The 15242-nt window shown below is 40.2% G+C and overlaps 2 protein-coding genes across 4 annotated transcripts in view; one reads left to right on the forward strand and one right to left on the reverse strand.

Moving 5' to 3' along the window:
- The window catches only part of ANKRD45 (ankyrin repeat domain 45), a 59175-nt gene that overhangs the window by 25688 nt on the left and 18245 nt on the right, over window positions 1-15242 (forward strand). For all 3 annotated transcript variants that reach the window (XM_059146203.1, XM_059146204.1, XM_059146202.1), the window contains exon 3: window positions 4988-5155. In XM_059146203.1, coding sequence (XP_059002186.1) covers window positions 4988-5155 — 168 coding nt within the window. The remainder of the gene's footprint in view (window positions 1-4987; window positions 5156-15242) is intronic.
- Window positions 9127-11274, reverse strand: TEX50 (testis expressed 50). The gene is made up of 2 exons (XM_059146205.1): window positions 10844-11274; window positions 9127-9647 (listed from the first exon to the last, which is right to left on the reverse strand). Exons 1-2 carry the CDS (start codon window positions 11165-11167, stop codon window positions 9441-9443), a joined length of 531 nt encoding a protein of 176 aa, XP_059002188.1. The 5' UTR covers window positions 11168-11274; the 3' UTR covers window positions 9127-9440.

The raw sequence follows: 15242 nt of genomic DNA on the forward strand, positions 1-15242 counted from the left end.
CTCAAGACAAAGGTAGTTTACAACCTCATGTAAAACAGACCTGGGATTGTGGGAATATGGCAAGTAGGGAGCCAAGAAGAGGCTTCTGGAAGGAAGTGGAGTGCCGCTTCCAGTCAGCAACAAGAGAAGAATTAGGCACAATCAAGTCAGCTGCAAAAGACTGGGAGCAGGGGACAACAGTCGAAAAGGACTGCTGCCACGAGCAACTCCGCAGTCTCACTTTTATTGGATAGAAAACAATAGCCATCAGAAGGATTGGTGAAGGTCACACGTTAGTCACCTCTTGCCGGCCAGCAAGGAGGAGGATCAAGTTTCTAGTTAACCAAGCACATTCAAAGGACTCCTCTAACCACCAACGAGCAGTTCTGGGAAGAGAAAGGAGAGACAACCAAAAAGGGAAGCAGGCGGTTTTCGTTCCACCCTGAGCTGACCAGGCGTTCCGGGTGCTCGGCTTCCCTGAAGCAGGCGGCGTTCCGCCCTGGGTGGGCCAGGCGTTCCCGGCTGCCCGGCTTCAGCTTCCATGAAGGGGTGGCTTTCCGCCCTGAGCGAGCCGGGCATCCCCAGCTGCCCAGCTTCACGGTCCTACATCGTCCTTCTCCCCAAAGACCTGTTGCCAGTATATGTATTTCTTAAGGCCATATCTAAATGTGCTTGGTAACTAGTAAAATCCTCCAGGGGTTACAGTTTAAGTAACAAATTGTTCTGGGGGGCAGCAGCAGTGGAGGAATCACGATTCTCTTTTTTCCTGCTCTACTCAGTGGCAAGCATTTAGGTACTATTTCCTACTCCTTACAAATGCTTTATTTGGCAACAGACCTGGGTTTGAATTTTGCTTTGGCTACTTACTACCAGTGTGGCCTTGGGCAAGGGTAACCTCTCTGAACTTCACTTTCCGTTGTGTCTTTTAATGGGGTTAACAGTACAGACCTCAGAGGTTCTTGAAGGGGTTGAATCATGTATTAGTACATAAAGTGCCTGGTACATAATAGAGTCAACACATCTGTTCATTCTTTTGCTCAGTTCTTCTTGTGTTAGAAGTACATGCCTCTTTGGCCAGTTAAATGAGTCATAAATATCTCCTGTGGGTAAGTTAAAACAAAGAAGTTTTGACTTGATTGTTTTTTTTTTTTTTTTAAGATTTTATTTATTTATTTGTAAGAGAGCACAAGCAGGGGGAGCGGCAGGCAGAGGGAGAAAAGAGCATGATGGGGAACTGGATCCCAGGATCCTGGGATCATGTCCTGAGCCAAAGGCAGATGGTTCACCGACTGAGCCACCCAGGCGTCCCAATTTTTGTCAGTTTTATCTGACAATTTTTATGGCTAATAGAATGAAAATCTATTTCTATTTCATACTTAGGCTTTTTTGGATATCTTTTGTTTGTACATTTTCATAAATGTATTAACATTAAAGTTTATTAAATAGTTTCACAAATTTAAAAAATGAATTCTCAGGGCACCAGGGTGGCTCAGTGGGTTAAGCCTCTGCCTTCAGCTCAGGTCATGATCTCAGGGTCCTGGGATTGAGCCCTGCATCGGGTTCTCTGCTCAGTGGGAAGCCTGCTTCCCCCTCTCTCTCTGCCTGCTTCTCTGCCTACTTGTGATCTCAAATAAATAAATAAAATCTTTAAAAAAAAATTAAAAAATTAATTCTGAACTCCATTTTATAAAATACCAGTATTAATACTAAGTAAACATTATATTTGTACTGGAATTACTTTATTCTATTACTGTGATTACTATTTCAGGTCAGAAAAAACCAGCATATGCAAAGTTGTAGAGGGTGAAACATGATTTGGGGAATTCAAAGAGTCTGGTACTGGGGTGGGAGGTAGGTTGTGAGAAGTATTCTAGATAGGTGAGTATTTTGCTCCATGGCCTGTTATTTGTTTTTGACTCATCATTCCTGGTCTTGGACTTTGACCTCACCATATACCTTCATTAACTTACAGCAACCTTGAGAAAAGTACTTATCTTCTCTGTGCTTTTGTTTTCTTACAAAGGAGAACACACTAGTGCCTACTTCATAGGATGGTAATGAGTTCATAGCTGCGAAGTGCATAGAACGGTGCCCACATAGAGAAAAAGATTCCTTTCCTGTCTGATCTTTTGCCTTACTATGAACTACCTGCTCAGATGACTCACTCTGTATTCAGTAACCAGTAGTCCTCCACAATGAGATTATTTTTTCTCTCAGAATCGACCCCAAGCCTTCCCAATTCCATTTATGGTACCATTCTTCTTACTGGGATTTCTGTCATGTGGCCCTCTGTATACATCACCTGAGGTCTAACACTCATTGCCAACATTATGGGAGAACTTTAGGAAAATCCCTTTCTCTTCTAGTTACTTTTGAAATCATCTTATTTAAATGTTTTTCTTCTTCTGGGAAGGCAGTGGGGTTAATGTACTACAAGATCTGTGTGTTTCTCTCTAGAAAACAGACCATCCCCAACAAGGGGGAAAAAATGTAACGGTGTTTTTAAAACATCCAAATTTTTTGTTAAAAGCCTCTGTTTAGAAATCTTGTTTTCTTGTTTTTAAGCTATGTATGTTAAATAGGAAAAAAAAAAATTAGGTGTTACCAGTGGTGTGGAACTTCAGCCTTGAGAAAAGCAATGTAAGGAGCCAGAACTCATTTGGAATGGCTCGTGCTGGCAGCATCTTGTTTGTAGACAGTGTCTCCCACCTCCAGCTTTCAGGGCTCTAGACTTTTTTGGCTCATTGAAGACTTGCATCTTCAGGCAGAAGGCAAGAGCAATGAGGGTGGTATCAGGGTATTTCTCTCTCTCTCTTTCTCTCTCTCTCTCTCTTTTTTTTTTTTTTTTTTTTGTAGAGGATAAGGCACAGTGAAATTCTTGGGCCAGTCTCTATCTCTCCATTTTTGAAATTTCTCATTTGCTATGATATTAAGAAAAAAAAAAAAAGTTGGGCCAAAGAGGAGAGGTGATTCCAATTTTGGCTGATCTTGGAGTAGTTCACTTGATGTTCCTTTTGATTCCCTTATTAACCTTTCAGGTTATGATATCCTCAAGACAAAGGTAGTTTACAACCTCATGTAAAACAGACCTGGGATTGTGGGAATATGGCAAGTAGGGAGCCAAGAAGAGGCTTCTGGAAGGAAGTGGAGTGCCGCTTCCAGTCAGCAACAAGAGAAGAATTAGGCACAATCAAGTCAGCTGCAAAAGACTGGGAGCAGGGGACAACAGTCGAAAAGGACTGCTGCCACGAGCAACTCCGCAGTCTCACTTTTATTGGATAGAAAACAATAGCCATCAGAAGGATTGGTGAAGGTCACACGTTAGTCACCTCTTGCCGGCCAGCAAGGAGGAGGATCAAGTTTCTAGTTAACCAAGCACATTCAAAGGACTCCTCTAACCACCAACGAGCAGTTCTGGGAAGAGAAAGGAGAGACAACCAAAAAGGGAAGCAGGCGGTTTTCGTTCCACCCTGAGCTGACCAGGCGTTCCGGGTGCTCGGCTTCCCTGAAGCAGGCGGCGTTCCGCCCTGGGTGGGCCAGGCGTTCCCGGCTGCCCGGCTTCAGCTTCCATGAAGGGGTGGCTTTCCGCCCTGAGCGAGCCGGGCATCCCCAGCTGCCCAGCTTCACGGTCCTACATCGTCCTTCTCCCCAAAGACCTGTTGCCAGTATATGTATTTCTTAAGGCCATATCTAAATGTGCTTGGTAACTAGTAAAATCCTCCAGGGGTTACAGTTTAAGTAACAAATTGTTCTGGGGGGCAGCAGCAGTGGAGGAATCACGATTCTCTTTTTTCCTGCTCTACTCAGTGGCAAGCATTTAGGTACTATTTCCTACTCCTTACAAATGCTTTATTTGGCAACAGACCTGGGTTTGAATTTTGCTTTGGCTACTTACTACCAGTGTGGCCTTGGGCAAGGGTAACCTCTCTGAACTTCACTTTCCGTTGTGTCTTTTAATGGGGTTAACAGTACAGACCTCAGAGGTTCTTGAAGGGGTTGAATCATGTATTAGTACATAAAGTGCCTGGTACATAATAGAGTCAACACATCTGTTCATTCTTTTGCTCAGTTCTTCTTGTGTTAGAAGTACATGCCTCTTTGGCCAGTTAAATGAGTCATAAATATCTCCTGTGGGTAAGTTAAAACAAAGAAGTTTTGACTTGATTGTTTTTTTTTTTTTTAAGATTTTATTTATTTATTTGACAGAGAGAAATCACAAGTAGATGGAGAGGGAGGCAGAGAGAGAGAGAGAGAGGGAAGCAGGCTCCCTGCTGAGCAGAGAGCCCGATGCGGGACTCGATCCCAGGACCCCGAGATCATGACCTGAGCCGAAAGCAGCGGCTTAACCCACTGAGCCACCCAGGCGCCCCTTGACTTGATTGTTTTAAACCAGTGTGAAAAAATTTTAATTATGCCTCCTTTTTATCACCCTCCTAGTAGTTGCCACTGCAAATCTAAAAAACAACTTTCTAATCTGGTGGGTCATGATTTCAGTTTTCATTCAAATGATTAATATTCAAACCAAAGGCATACACAGTGATCATAATTTATAAGATTGCATTAACAATAATGCCAATATAATTAGAGTTTGCTGAAAGTCCCTTAGACTAGAGTTCTGGGTCTAATTGTGTTCCAAAATAGATTACTTCTGGGGAGGTTGCTGTCTTCCTTTTTAAAAGGCGTTAAAGAGCTCAGACTTAAGGCTACTTGTGTTGGTATCTTGCATCCATCACTCACTGGCTGCATTCCTCCGGCAAGCTTCTGGACCTCAATTTCCTTCTTAACTTCTCTGGGCTTCAGTTTCCTTATCTGTAAAGTGGGGATTATAATAGTTCTGACCTCAGGGTTTTTATGAACTGAATGAGTTTACTGTGTATAAAGTATGTAGAATAGGGCCTCGCTCACAGTAATTGTTCAAGAGTTCATCTTCATTATGATCTTCTGTTCAGTAAAACAAGCCTGAAACAATGTAGCCTGTTCGACCTAACCATCTTCATTCTCTTGTTAGGTTACACACTCTTACACTGTGCTGCAGCCTGGGGTCGTCTGGAAACTTTGAAAGCACTAGTGGAGTTGGACGTTGATATAGAAGCGCTGAATTTCCGGGAAGAAAGAGCTCGAGATGTTGCTGCTCGGTATTCCCAGACGGAGTGTGTGGAATTCCTGGACTGGGCAGGTAAGGAAGACCCAAGGTAGTGTACCTAAGTAGCACGAGTTCTCACGCCTTGTTAAGTCACAGATAGAAACTACCCCAGGTGAGTTGTCACATAAACGAAACTTTATTTGCAGTAAATATCGAAGAGAACAACTTCCAAAGCTATGACTCCCCAAGCAAGGGTACATGGACTCCTTTTATTAAGGGTTAGGGTATTTAGAAAGGGGATCCTCATCATTGTTTGTACAGGTGAGTAGCAGGTCCCCCATGCGCCTTAAGGCAACATGCCTATACATGCATTGTATGTTATGTAAACGAGGCTTGTATCCTCTTCAGGTGGAGATTTTAGTATTAGAGTGAGATAAAGATAGTTGTTGGTTATTCTAGGGGTCACTCCATGGCCCTTCTGTGCAGGCAGGAGACATGGGTTATGCTCAAACTGGTCTGGGTAGTCTGGGCTGGTTGGAGGCCTCAGGGCAGTTGCTGTGCATAAGGGCTAGTTTCATTTCCATTTGCCTGAGTTAAGAGAGAAGCTGGAAAGAAGTGCTTAAGGAAAAATAGGGACAGAGGTTAGTGAGCACAACCAGGTGTGTAGTAAAGGCCAGCTCTTGGTATCTAGCTGGTGACAGTAGCAAAAGGACTGAATGATGGATTTTTTCCCCTATGAGTTATAGGTTATACCATCAACAAATCAAGAGATAATTAGCATTTTCAGCTTTTAAAAAAAATTTAATTCCAGTATTGTTAATATGTCGTATTAGGTTCAGGTGCACAATATAGTGATTCAACACTTCCATACAACACCCAGTGTTGATCGCAAGTGCATGCCTTCATCCCCATCACCTGTTTCCCCCATCTCCCCCCTCACCACCCCTCTGGCAACCATCAGTTTGTTCTCTATAGTTAAGAGTCTGTTTTTTGGTTTGTCTCTCTTTCTCTCTCTCTTTTTTTTTCCTTTGTTCATTTGTTAAATTCCACATAGGAGTGAAGTCATATGGTATTTGTCTTTCGCTGACTTATTTCACTTAGAATAATATTTCCTAGCTCCATATGTGTCATTGCAAATGGCAAGAGTTCATTCTTTTTTAATGGCTGAATAATACTCCATTGTATATATACCACGTCTTTTTTTTTTTTTTTTTTTTTTTAAGATATAGGTCTTTTTTTTTTTTTAAAGTTAACATACAATGTGTTATTTGTTTCAGGGGTACAGGTCTGTGAATCATCAGGCTTACACAATTCACAGCACTCACCATAGCACATACCCTCCCCAGTGTCCATCACCCAGTGACCCCATCCCTCTCACCCCACTCCACTCCAACAACCCTCAGTTTGTTTCCTGAGATTAAGAGTCTCACATGGTTTGTCTCCCTCTCTGGTTTCATCTTGTTTCATTATCCCCCTCCCTTCCCCTATGATCCTCTGTCTTGTTTTTCAAGCATTTTCAGCTTTTATCAAGTTTTATTTGTACATGTAATCACGGCTGCTGATGGTGTGTGAAATCTGCTTTTTTTTCTATTTTGCTATTGACCTCAAACATTGTACTCAATAGAAACTGTACATATTGGAAGTTAGTTGATTGACTAATTTCTAACAGTTTCATCAATAATTTCTTATAAGGCTATATGTATGCAATATGTTCAGGGCCATTTTCTGAGAGACTTAGGCAGAGTGGACCATTCCTTTTCTTTTCTTTTTTTTTTTTTTTAAAGATTTTATTTATTTATTTGACAGAGAGAGATCACAAGCAGGCAGAGAGGCAGGCAGAGAGAGAGAGAAGGAAGCAGGCTCCCGGCTGAGCAGAGAGCCCGATGCGGGGCTCGATCCCAGGACCCTGGGATCATGACCTGAGCCGAAGGCAGCGGCTTAACCCACTGAGCCACCCAGGCGCCCCCCTTTTCTTTTTTTAATGGTGTATTTGAACCATATATTGCCTTCCCAGGTAGATACAGTTATATAATAATTTAAAATGACTTTCCAGGGAAAATTATAGTGCTGGAAGTCAGAATAGCAGTTATCTTTCTGGCAGGAAGGGAATTTCTAGGATGTAGTGTTCTTTTTCTTGATCTGGTGCATGGTGTGTTCATTTGTGAAAGTTTGTTGAGCTATAGATTTATAATTTTTGCACTTTTCTGCATGTATGTTAATGCTGCAATCAAAGGTCAAAAAGCTATGTGTTATTTTGAGTTTTAGTGATTTTTTTTTTGGTTAATTCATTTCCACAGCCATGTAGAACATACCTTAGAGATTCCAGGGAGATAATACCTGTGTAATTATGAATGTATACACACATTGGTTAAAAAACTAGTATTTATGAAGTTCCTGGCATTCATTTCGCATGGTTCTCTTGCATTTGTGCTTTCAGCAAGCGTTTATTAAATGCCCACTATGAGAATAGCATTGTTGCAGGTACACCTGGTTGTTCCTGCCCTCTGGACATTTGTTAGGTGGGGGATGATAAGCTATAGACATAAAAACATCAGAAAGCCTACCAAGAAGGGTTAAAATCAGGAGAAGATGTGGTCCGTGCTCTGGGGTGGTCAGAGAAGGTGAAGTTGGAGCATGTTGGACTGGAGCTGGGCCTTGGAGAATGGGTAGGATTTTAATACAGGGGAAGGGGGCAGGGTATGCACACACCCTGAGGGTTGGGAATGAGTGCGCATATCGGGGGACAGGGATGAGATTGTCTTACTAGAATATTAGCAAGTCATAAGTTGCAAAGGAGGGCTACAGCACTAGTGGAAAAAGCAAAAGTACATAGGTATTTCGCTGGAGTTCAAATACTGGTGTCTCCATTTTGAAACCTGTGACACCTTGGACAAGGTACTTAAATTCTTCATGGGGTTGTTGTGAGGAATGAAATGAGACAATACAAAGCACTTCCCGCAAGGCCTGGTCTATAATTAGCACTTGAAAAATGCTATTGCTGTTATCATAGCCAGATAAGTGCCTGAAATGCCAGACTAACGTGTTTTCATTTCATTTCTATTGGGAGTGCTGTCAGGACAAGTCTTTACTTTCCCAATTGCTAGCCATTTTAACTCCCCCTTTGCTGGCCTCCAGGTATCCTGTTAAAGCCTGTCTACTCCAGTACCTACCCTAAAAAGGGTCTCCTCCATACTGATGAAAATTCCACTATCATAGATCAAGTACTTTGGATTTTTGAATTTTGGAGACTTTTCATTAAAAGAAATTTGTATCAGTGTTTTCTTAGAGGGAATTGGTTGACAGGTCAGAACTCTGAAAGGATGGAAGAGACATTTTTGGAGATGCAAGAGCAGGGTTGTGCTAAGGGAGAATGGAAGGTAAGGAGGAAAGTCTGGAAAGTGGACTCAAACTTTTAATAATCCACAATAACCTAGAGCAGGCACTATTCTGTTACTTGTAAAGACTGTAGAGTTATATATTACTGTTTCGAGAATTGTTTTTTAAAAGTTTTAAAAGTTTTTTTGGGGGAGGTATGTTACAGAGCTGGCATGTTTTTCTGGCTTTTTTCAACATGTTTTAAATAAAATCTTCTATCCTGGTCTCAGATAGGTCTCCCAATTTTTTTGGAAAATATGGTAGCCATACTTATAAAAATTGAGGTGGCTGATCAACAAAAGCCCAGAATACTTTCTAAAAACTGAGGTATATTATCAACCAAAGCCTGAAATTTTAAAAATGTTGGTACTTAATCATTTGTCATAATGAAAATGGAAAAATTTATACTTTAAAAAATTATCCTATTTCTTAATATTTAAATACTATTTCAGCAATCTGAGATGGGAACCTAAAAGTCTCTGTGTGGCCAAAAAAATCTACTCAAGAAAGTGAGAAAAAAATCACTAACTCACTAATTAATTAATTAAAAGTAGCTTTCCATACCCAGGGTGGAGCCCAATGGTGGGGCTTGAACTCATGACCCTGAGAGATCAAGACCTGAGCTGAGATTAAGAGTCATGGACGCTTAACCAATTGAATCAGGCAGGCACCCCACAAATATTTGTTTCATCAGATTTATTGAAATACTTAATCAAGATTCTATTCTACATATTGGTTAATGATTAATAATCTAATATACTAAAAGGAAAAAACACAAATATGAAGAAGTAATTGTATACAATCTTTTTCTAGTAAGTATGGATGCCTTTTTAGCAAAAGTAATTTTTCAACCCATACTTCTTTGGAAAGATTCAGTAAAGTATGTAACAAAAAATATTACAAAGGCTCTCAAAGAACCATTTTTATCCTTGCATGAGTTGTTTCAACAGATTTCTTATGTAACCTCCATGTTGGACTGGGCTACATTGGCATACAGATGGGTCTAGTATCCTTTGGCTCCTTCTTCACTCCTCTTCTTCAGTTTTCGGTACTTGACTTTCTTAGCTGGAGTATGCTGGGACATCTGATTCAGGTACTTGGTCATCATTGATGTTGTGGCCACCAGCCGGCAGAGTATTTGATCAATGTCATAGATAGACGGATTTTCCAGGTCCTTAACAAATGTATCTTGGGAGGCTCGTTTTTTCAGCTAAAAGAAGACATGATATTACAGATTTTTTTTCTACTGTAATTCAAATTACATTTGTTTTCTGGATATGTACACTTAAACTCTAAACACTGATTTTTCTATGATTTATATGATTTATCTATGATTTATATTTATATCTATCATTTATCATATGATTACATAGGATTTATCTATACAAAAGAAAGGTTACTATAAAAGAAAGGTGTAAGTGTAGAAGAAATGCTCTTTTGTATATCATCTAAAATTACAGTGATCATTATCATGATCAGCGAGCATTTAATATGTGCTTTTTATGGTTAGAGCATTCTGCTGAAAGAAATTACTTGAATATTAGTAGAATATTTTCCTTTACTAACATATTATCAATATGCATCAACATATAATGCAATCAAATCCTAGTAATGTCATAAATATCTAATTGTTGTGAAAGTCAATGAGCTTTTTAAAAAAAAAGATTTTATTTATTTGACACAGTGAAAACGAGCTCACAAATAGGCAGGGAGGCAGGTGGGGGTGGGGGAAGTAGGCTCCCTGCTGAGCAGAGAACCCAAAGCGGGGCTCAATCTCAGGACCCTGAAATCACAACCTGAGCCAAAGGCAGAGGCCCAACCCATTGAGCCACCCAGGTGCCCCAGTCAATGAGCTTTTAAGATTGCCTCAAAATACAGTTCCATTGGCAAAGTGGGAAATTAGGTTAAGAGTACCATTTCCCAGAATATTATCCTTACCTTAGAAATGAGTTTGCAGTCTATTTAAAAAAGAAAAAATAATACATGACAACTTTGACATACTTAGCTTTCTTAGGTAAGTCTGCAAGGGACTTTACAGATCCCTTGTCCAGACACTTCATTTATGGGTGAGACAGCAAAGATTGAGTGACTAACCTATGGGCCCAAACAGATAACTTCATCTCTTAACCATTCTACTCATTGTAGCTCATTATCTTCCTGATATATTTTGTAACTTGAAAGAGAGAGGATGAATAAGATTATTTCTAAGACTTTCTAATTCAATACACATTATTGAACCCCAAGTATGTGCAAGACAATGTACTACATGTTTGGGGGTGAGTGGTGGGAGCAAGGAGATGTTACAAAGAGGAATAAGACATGGTACGTTCCCTCAAAGAAGCTGATAATCTTATGTTTTAAAGTCTATGGTATTTAGAACTATTACTATTTGTATCACTAATTCACCTTTTTTTGGTGTTTTTTCCATTTCATCCACAGGTAATGTACAGATAAAACAGACAGTATTAAAAAGAGAGCTTGTACTAAAATATAAATGAGATGTAAAGAACCCTGAAATAGATCCATATTAGCAAAATTGCAGCATAGTTTGTCCAGAGGGTAAGGTAGACAGTGAGACGGAGAAGGCTTAACTTTCAGATAATGCATTTCTTCTGGAAAAATCTCCCATCCAACCTTTGTCCAGATAGTTCCATCACAAATGCAGCAGCTCTCCCTAAGGAAACAGATAAACAACAGAGAAAAAGTTAGGGATAGTCCTTGAATGGACATCTTTCTTAATTGGGAAAAAAAAAATCTACAGCCAAAAATTGGTCACAGAGCAGAATCACTCTGGGATCAGTTAATATGGTGCTCCACTGGATGCATCGTCAGCATAATATACACCGATGACCATTATAACATCATCAGCCATAGTGATTCAGTATAGATTTAGTGATGTCATAAAGGACCACATGAGAATGAAAAGGTGTCATCCAGCCAATTACTGGGTTTCTTTCTTTCTTTCTTTTTAAGATTGTATTTTTAAGTAATCTCTACACCCAGCATGGGACTTGAACTCACAACCCCCACCAACTGAGCCAGCCCGGCTTCCCTACTGTGTTTCTTAGGACTTTTGGACTTTTTGTTTTGGACTTTTTCCCCTTTCCTGAAAAATGAAAACTTTCCTAATTTTTGTTTGCTAATAACTTCTGTAGTCACATTAACAGATTTTCATGGAAATAATTTACTTATATCTCTTCCAAGCCTTCTGAAGTATGGCAGTTTTATAAGTTGCTAGAGCCATACCCTTCCACACAATTTAGCATTTGCTTCTGTTTTGTTTGTTTGGTTTTTTTTCATTCTGTTTTTTCACTCTTCCCTTCAAATAGCTAAGCAAAAACTGAGTTCCAACCCTCTTTTAAATTATGTCCCTGTGGCGGCAATGTGGTACTATCTGATAGTGAGTGAGGGGTGGGGAATTTGGCATGGAGTATGATAAAAAGATAAGACATAGATCCTGCCTTTAAAAAGCTTACAGTCTAGAGATAGAAGCAAAAAATAAGATCAGAAAAATTATAAGACAGATTAAAATGAGAGCTAACTCAAATTATAATCATGTAACGGTTGAGAGAGCAATGAGTTCTACTTGGGAGAATCAGAAATTTCACAGAAGAGTATTTGAGTCAGCTTTGAAGAATGAATAAAATTTTGGGGGCGCCTGGGTGGTCAGTGGGTTAAGCCTTTACCTTCGACTCAGGTCATGATCTCAGGGTCCTGGGATCAGGCTCTCTGCTAAGTGGGGAGCCTGGTTCCCCCTCAACCTCTGCCTGTCTCTCTGCCTACTTATGATATCTGTCTGTAAAATAAAATCTTTTTTGAAAAGGAGTCAAATTTTGGAAGATGACAATGTCGAGAGGGCATCTTAGGTTGAGGAAACATAATAAATTGTATGTCAACATTCATATAATAAATATTTATCGAGTACCTCTATGTGCTAAATACTCTCCCAGGACCTGAGAATATATGTACAACTTGGCACAAAACAGAATATGTTCCTGACGTTTACTTTCCAGGAGGAAGACCCAGAAATTTATGTCAAAATCTATAAATCTATGGAGTGCTTTCAAGAAAAGTAGCGCAACAAAGGGGGTTATGAAGTCGCCGGTAAGGGAATGTGCGTTCCCTTAGAGAGGGCGATCAGGAAAGGCCTCTCTGATAGGCAAATGTCGGAACAGAGACCTGAAGAACTGAGAGTGAGGTTGGCAGGTGGGGCTATTGCTCTGTAAATAATGGTTAAATTCTCTGGATGAATGCTGGAAGGGCTGAAGCTAGACAGGTAGTTTGTGGCTAAATGGGTGTTGGAGGGATCTGTGTTTTATTCAGTAGTCAGTAGGGGGTCATTTAGAGAGTTTTGAGGAGAGGAGTGACATCATAATAAACTTACCCAGTGCTTTACTCTGTCCCAGGCACTGCGCCAAGACACGTGCATGCATCATAGTACACTTTGTTTAGTTCTTAGGACAATTCTGTGAGGACTGTACTATAATACATTCCTTTTATGGACAAAACTTAGAGGTGTTACTGTGGTCTAAATGTTTGTGTCTCCCCCACCCCCAACTCATATGTTGGATACTAATGCCCAGTGTCATAGTTTTAGGTGGAACCCTCACGAATAAGATTAGTGCCCTTGTAAGCATTCCCACAGAGCTCCCTGGTCCCCTCCACCGTGTGAAGGCATAGTGAGAAGGTGCCAGCTACGAAGGAAGAGCGCGCTCCTCAGACCGCAGCCATGTTGGTGCCTCGATCTTGGATTTCTCAGTCTCCAGAACTTTGAGAAATGAATTTCTGTTGTTTATAATCTACCCGGCCAGTGATGTTTTGCCATAGCAGCCTGAATGCCTTACACAGGTGGTGTTAGGAGGATGCTCCTTTCTCTACCAAACCACCCCAAATAGGCACATGCTCTTGGTAAAATCAGTGCACTTATTATACAAATGCAGTTTCATGACAAGTTCTTTAGTCCTGTCTTCTAATTCCTCCATCCTGTATTGGAATTCTGGAACTACCACTGACTCCAAGTTACCCAAATAGTGTAGCCAAAATCTAGACCTTGGATTCCAGTTTAGGGAATTAATTTTGCTTGTAGCATGAATGATGAGTTTGAAGCTGTGAAGGGATGAAAGCAAGGATACTAGTTAATTGGTCCCTGTACATTAATACAATTCCTGGAGCACCTGGGTGGCTCAGTCCATTGAGTGTCCAACTCTTGATCTTGAGTTGGGTCTTGATCTCAGGGTCGTGCATTCAAGCCCTGTGTTGAGCCCAGCATGGAGCCTACTGAAGAAATAAACAAACAAACAAAACCCTAAAAAACTATTCCAGACATGGGTCTGAATTTGACCTCTCATTATGTCCACTTTACAGATAGACAAATGAAGCTTAAGAGTTTGTTAGGTAGTAGAGATGACACAGCTGAATATTACAGTGAATTTTTTTGAGTTCCTATTTCAATTCCAGTTAGTTACCATACAGTGTAATATTAGTTTCAGATATACAATTTAGTGATTCAACATCTCCACACAACACCCAGTGCTCATCACGACAAGTGCCCCCCTCAATCCCCATCACCTGTTTCACGCAGTCCCCCCCACCCCATAACCATCAGTTTGTTCTATATAGTTAAGAATCTATTTTTTGGTGTGCCCCCCCCTCTTTTTTTCCCTTATACACCTTTGGTTTTTTTTCTTAAATTCCTCATAGGAGCAATATCATATGGTATTTGTCTTTTTCTGATTGACTTATTTTGCTTAGCATAATACTCTCTAGCTCCATCCACATCCTTGCAAATGGCCAGATTGCATCCTTTTTTAAGGTTAAGTAATATTCTATTTTATATATATACCACATCAGTATAGATGTCCTTCAGTTGATGGACACTTGGGTCCTTTCGGTAATCTGGCTGTTGTAGATAGTGCTGCTATAAACATCAGGGCACACATATCCTTTGAATTAGTGTTGTTGTATTCTTTGGGTAACACATGGTGCTGCAATTGCTGAATTGTAGAGTGGTTCTAGTTTTGACTCTTCGAGGATTCTCTGTACTTGCCCTGGTTTGCCTTCCCAACAGCAGTGCAAGAGGGCTCCCCTTTCTCCACATCCTCATCAACACCTGTTGTTTCTTGTGTTTTTTATTTTAGCCATTCTGACAGGTGTGAGGTGATATTTCACTGTAGTTTTGATTTGTATTTCCCTGATGATGAGTGATGTGGAACATCTTTTCATGTGCCTGTTGGCCAGCTGGATATCTTCTTTAGAAAAAATGTCTCTCTGTGTCTTTTACCCATTTTTTCGTTGGATTATTTGTTTTTTGAGTGCTGAGTTGTATAGGTTCTTTATATAAATTGGATACAATCCCTTTATCAGAGATGTAATTTGCAATCATTGTCCCCCATTCCACAGGTTGACTTTTAGTTTTGTAGTTTGTTTCCTTCTCTGTGCAGAAGATTTTTATTTTGATGAAGTCCAAGCCTTTGTTTTTGCTCTTGTTTTCCTTGCCTCCAGAGACATATCTAGAAAGAATTTGCTATGGCTGATGTCAAAGAGGTTACTGCCTGTGTTCTCTGCTAGGATTTTAGTAGTTTCCTGTCTCACATTTAGGTGACAGTTATTTGAAGTTATTTTTGTGTATGGTGTAAGGAAGTGGCTCAATTTCATTCTTTTGCATGTTGCTGTCCAGTTTCCCCAACAGCATTGGTTGAAGAGACTCTTTTCTATTGGCTATTAATTCCTGCTTTATTGAAGATAAATTTTTTTTTTAAAGATTTTTTCTTTATTTATCTGACAGAGATCACAAGTAGGCAGAGAG

Source organism: Mustela lutreola, chromosome 14 (assembly GCF_030435805.1).
Source record: "Mustela lutreola isolate mMusLut2 chromosome 14, mMusLut2.pri, whole genome shotgun sequence".
Lineage (NCBI taxonomy): Eukaryota > Metazoa > Chordata > Mammalia > Carnivora > Mustelidae > Mustela > Mustela lutreola.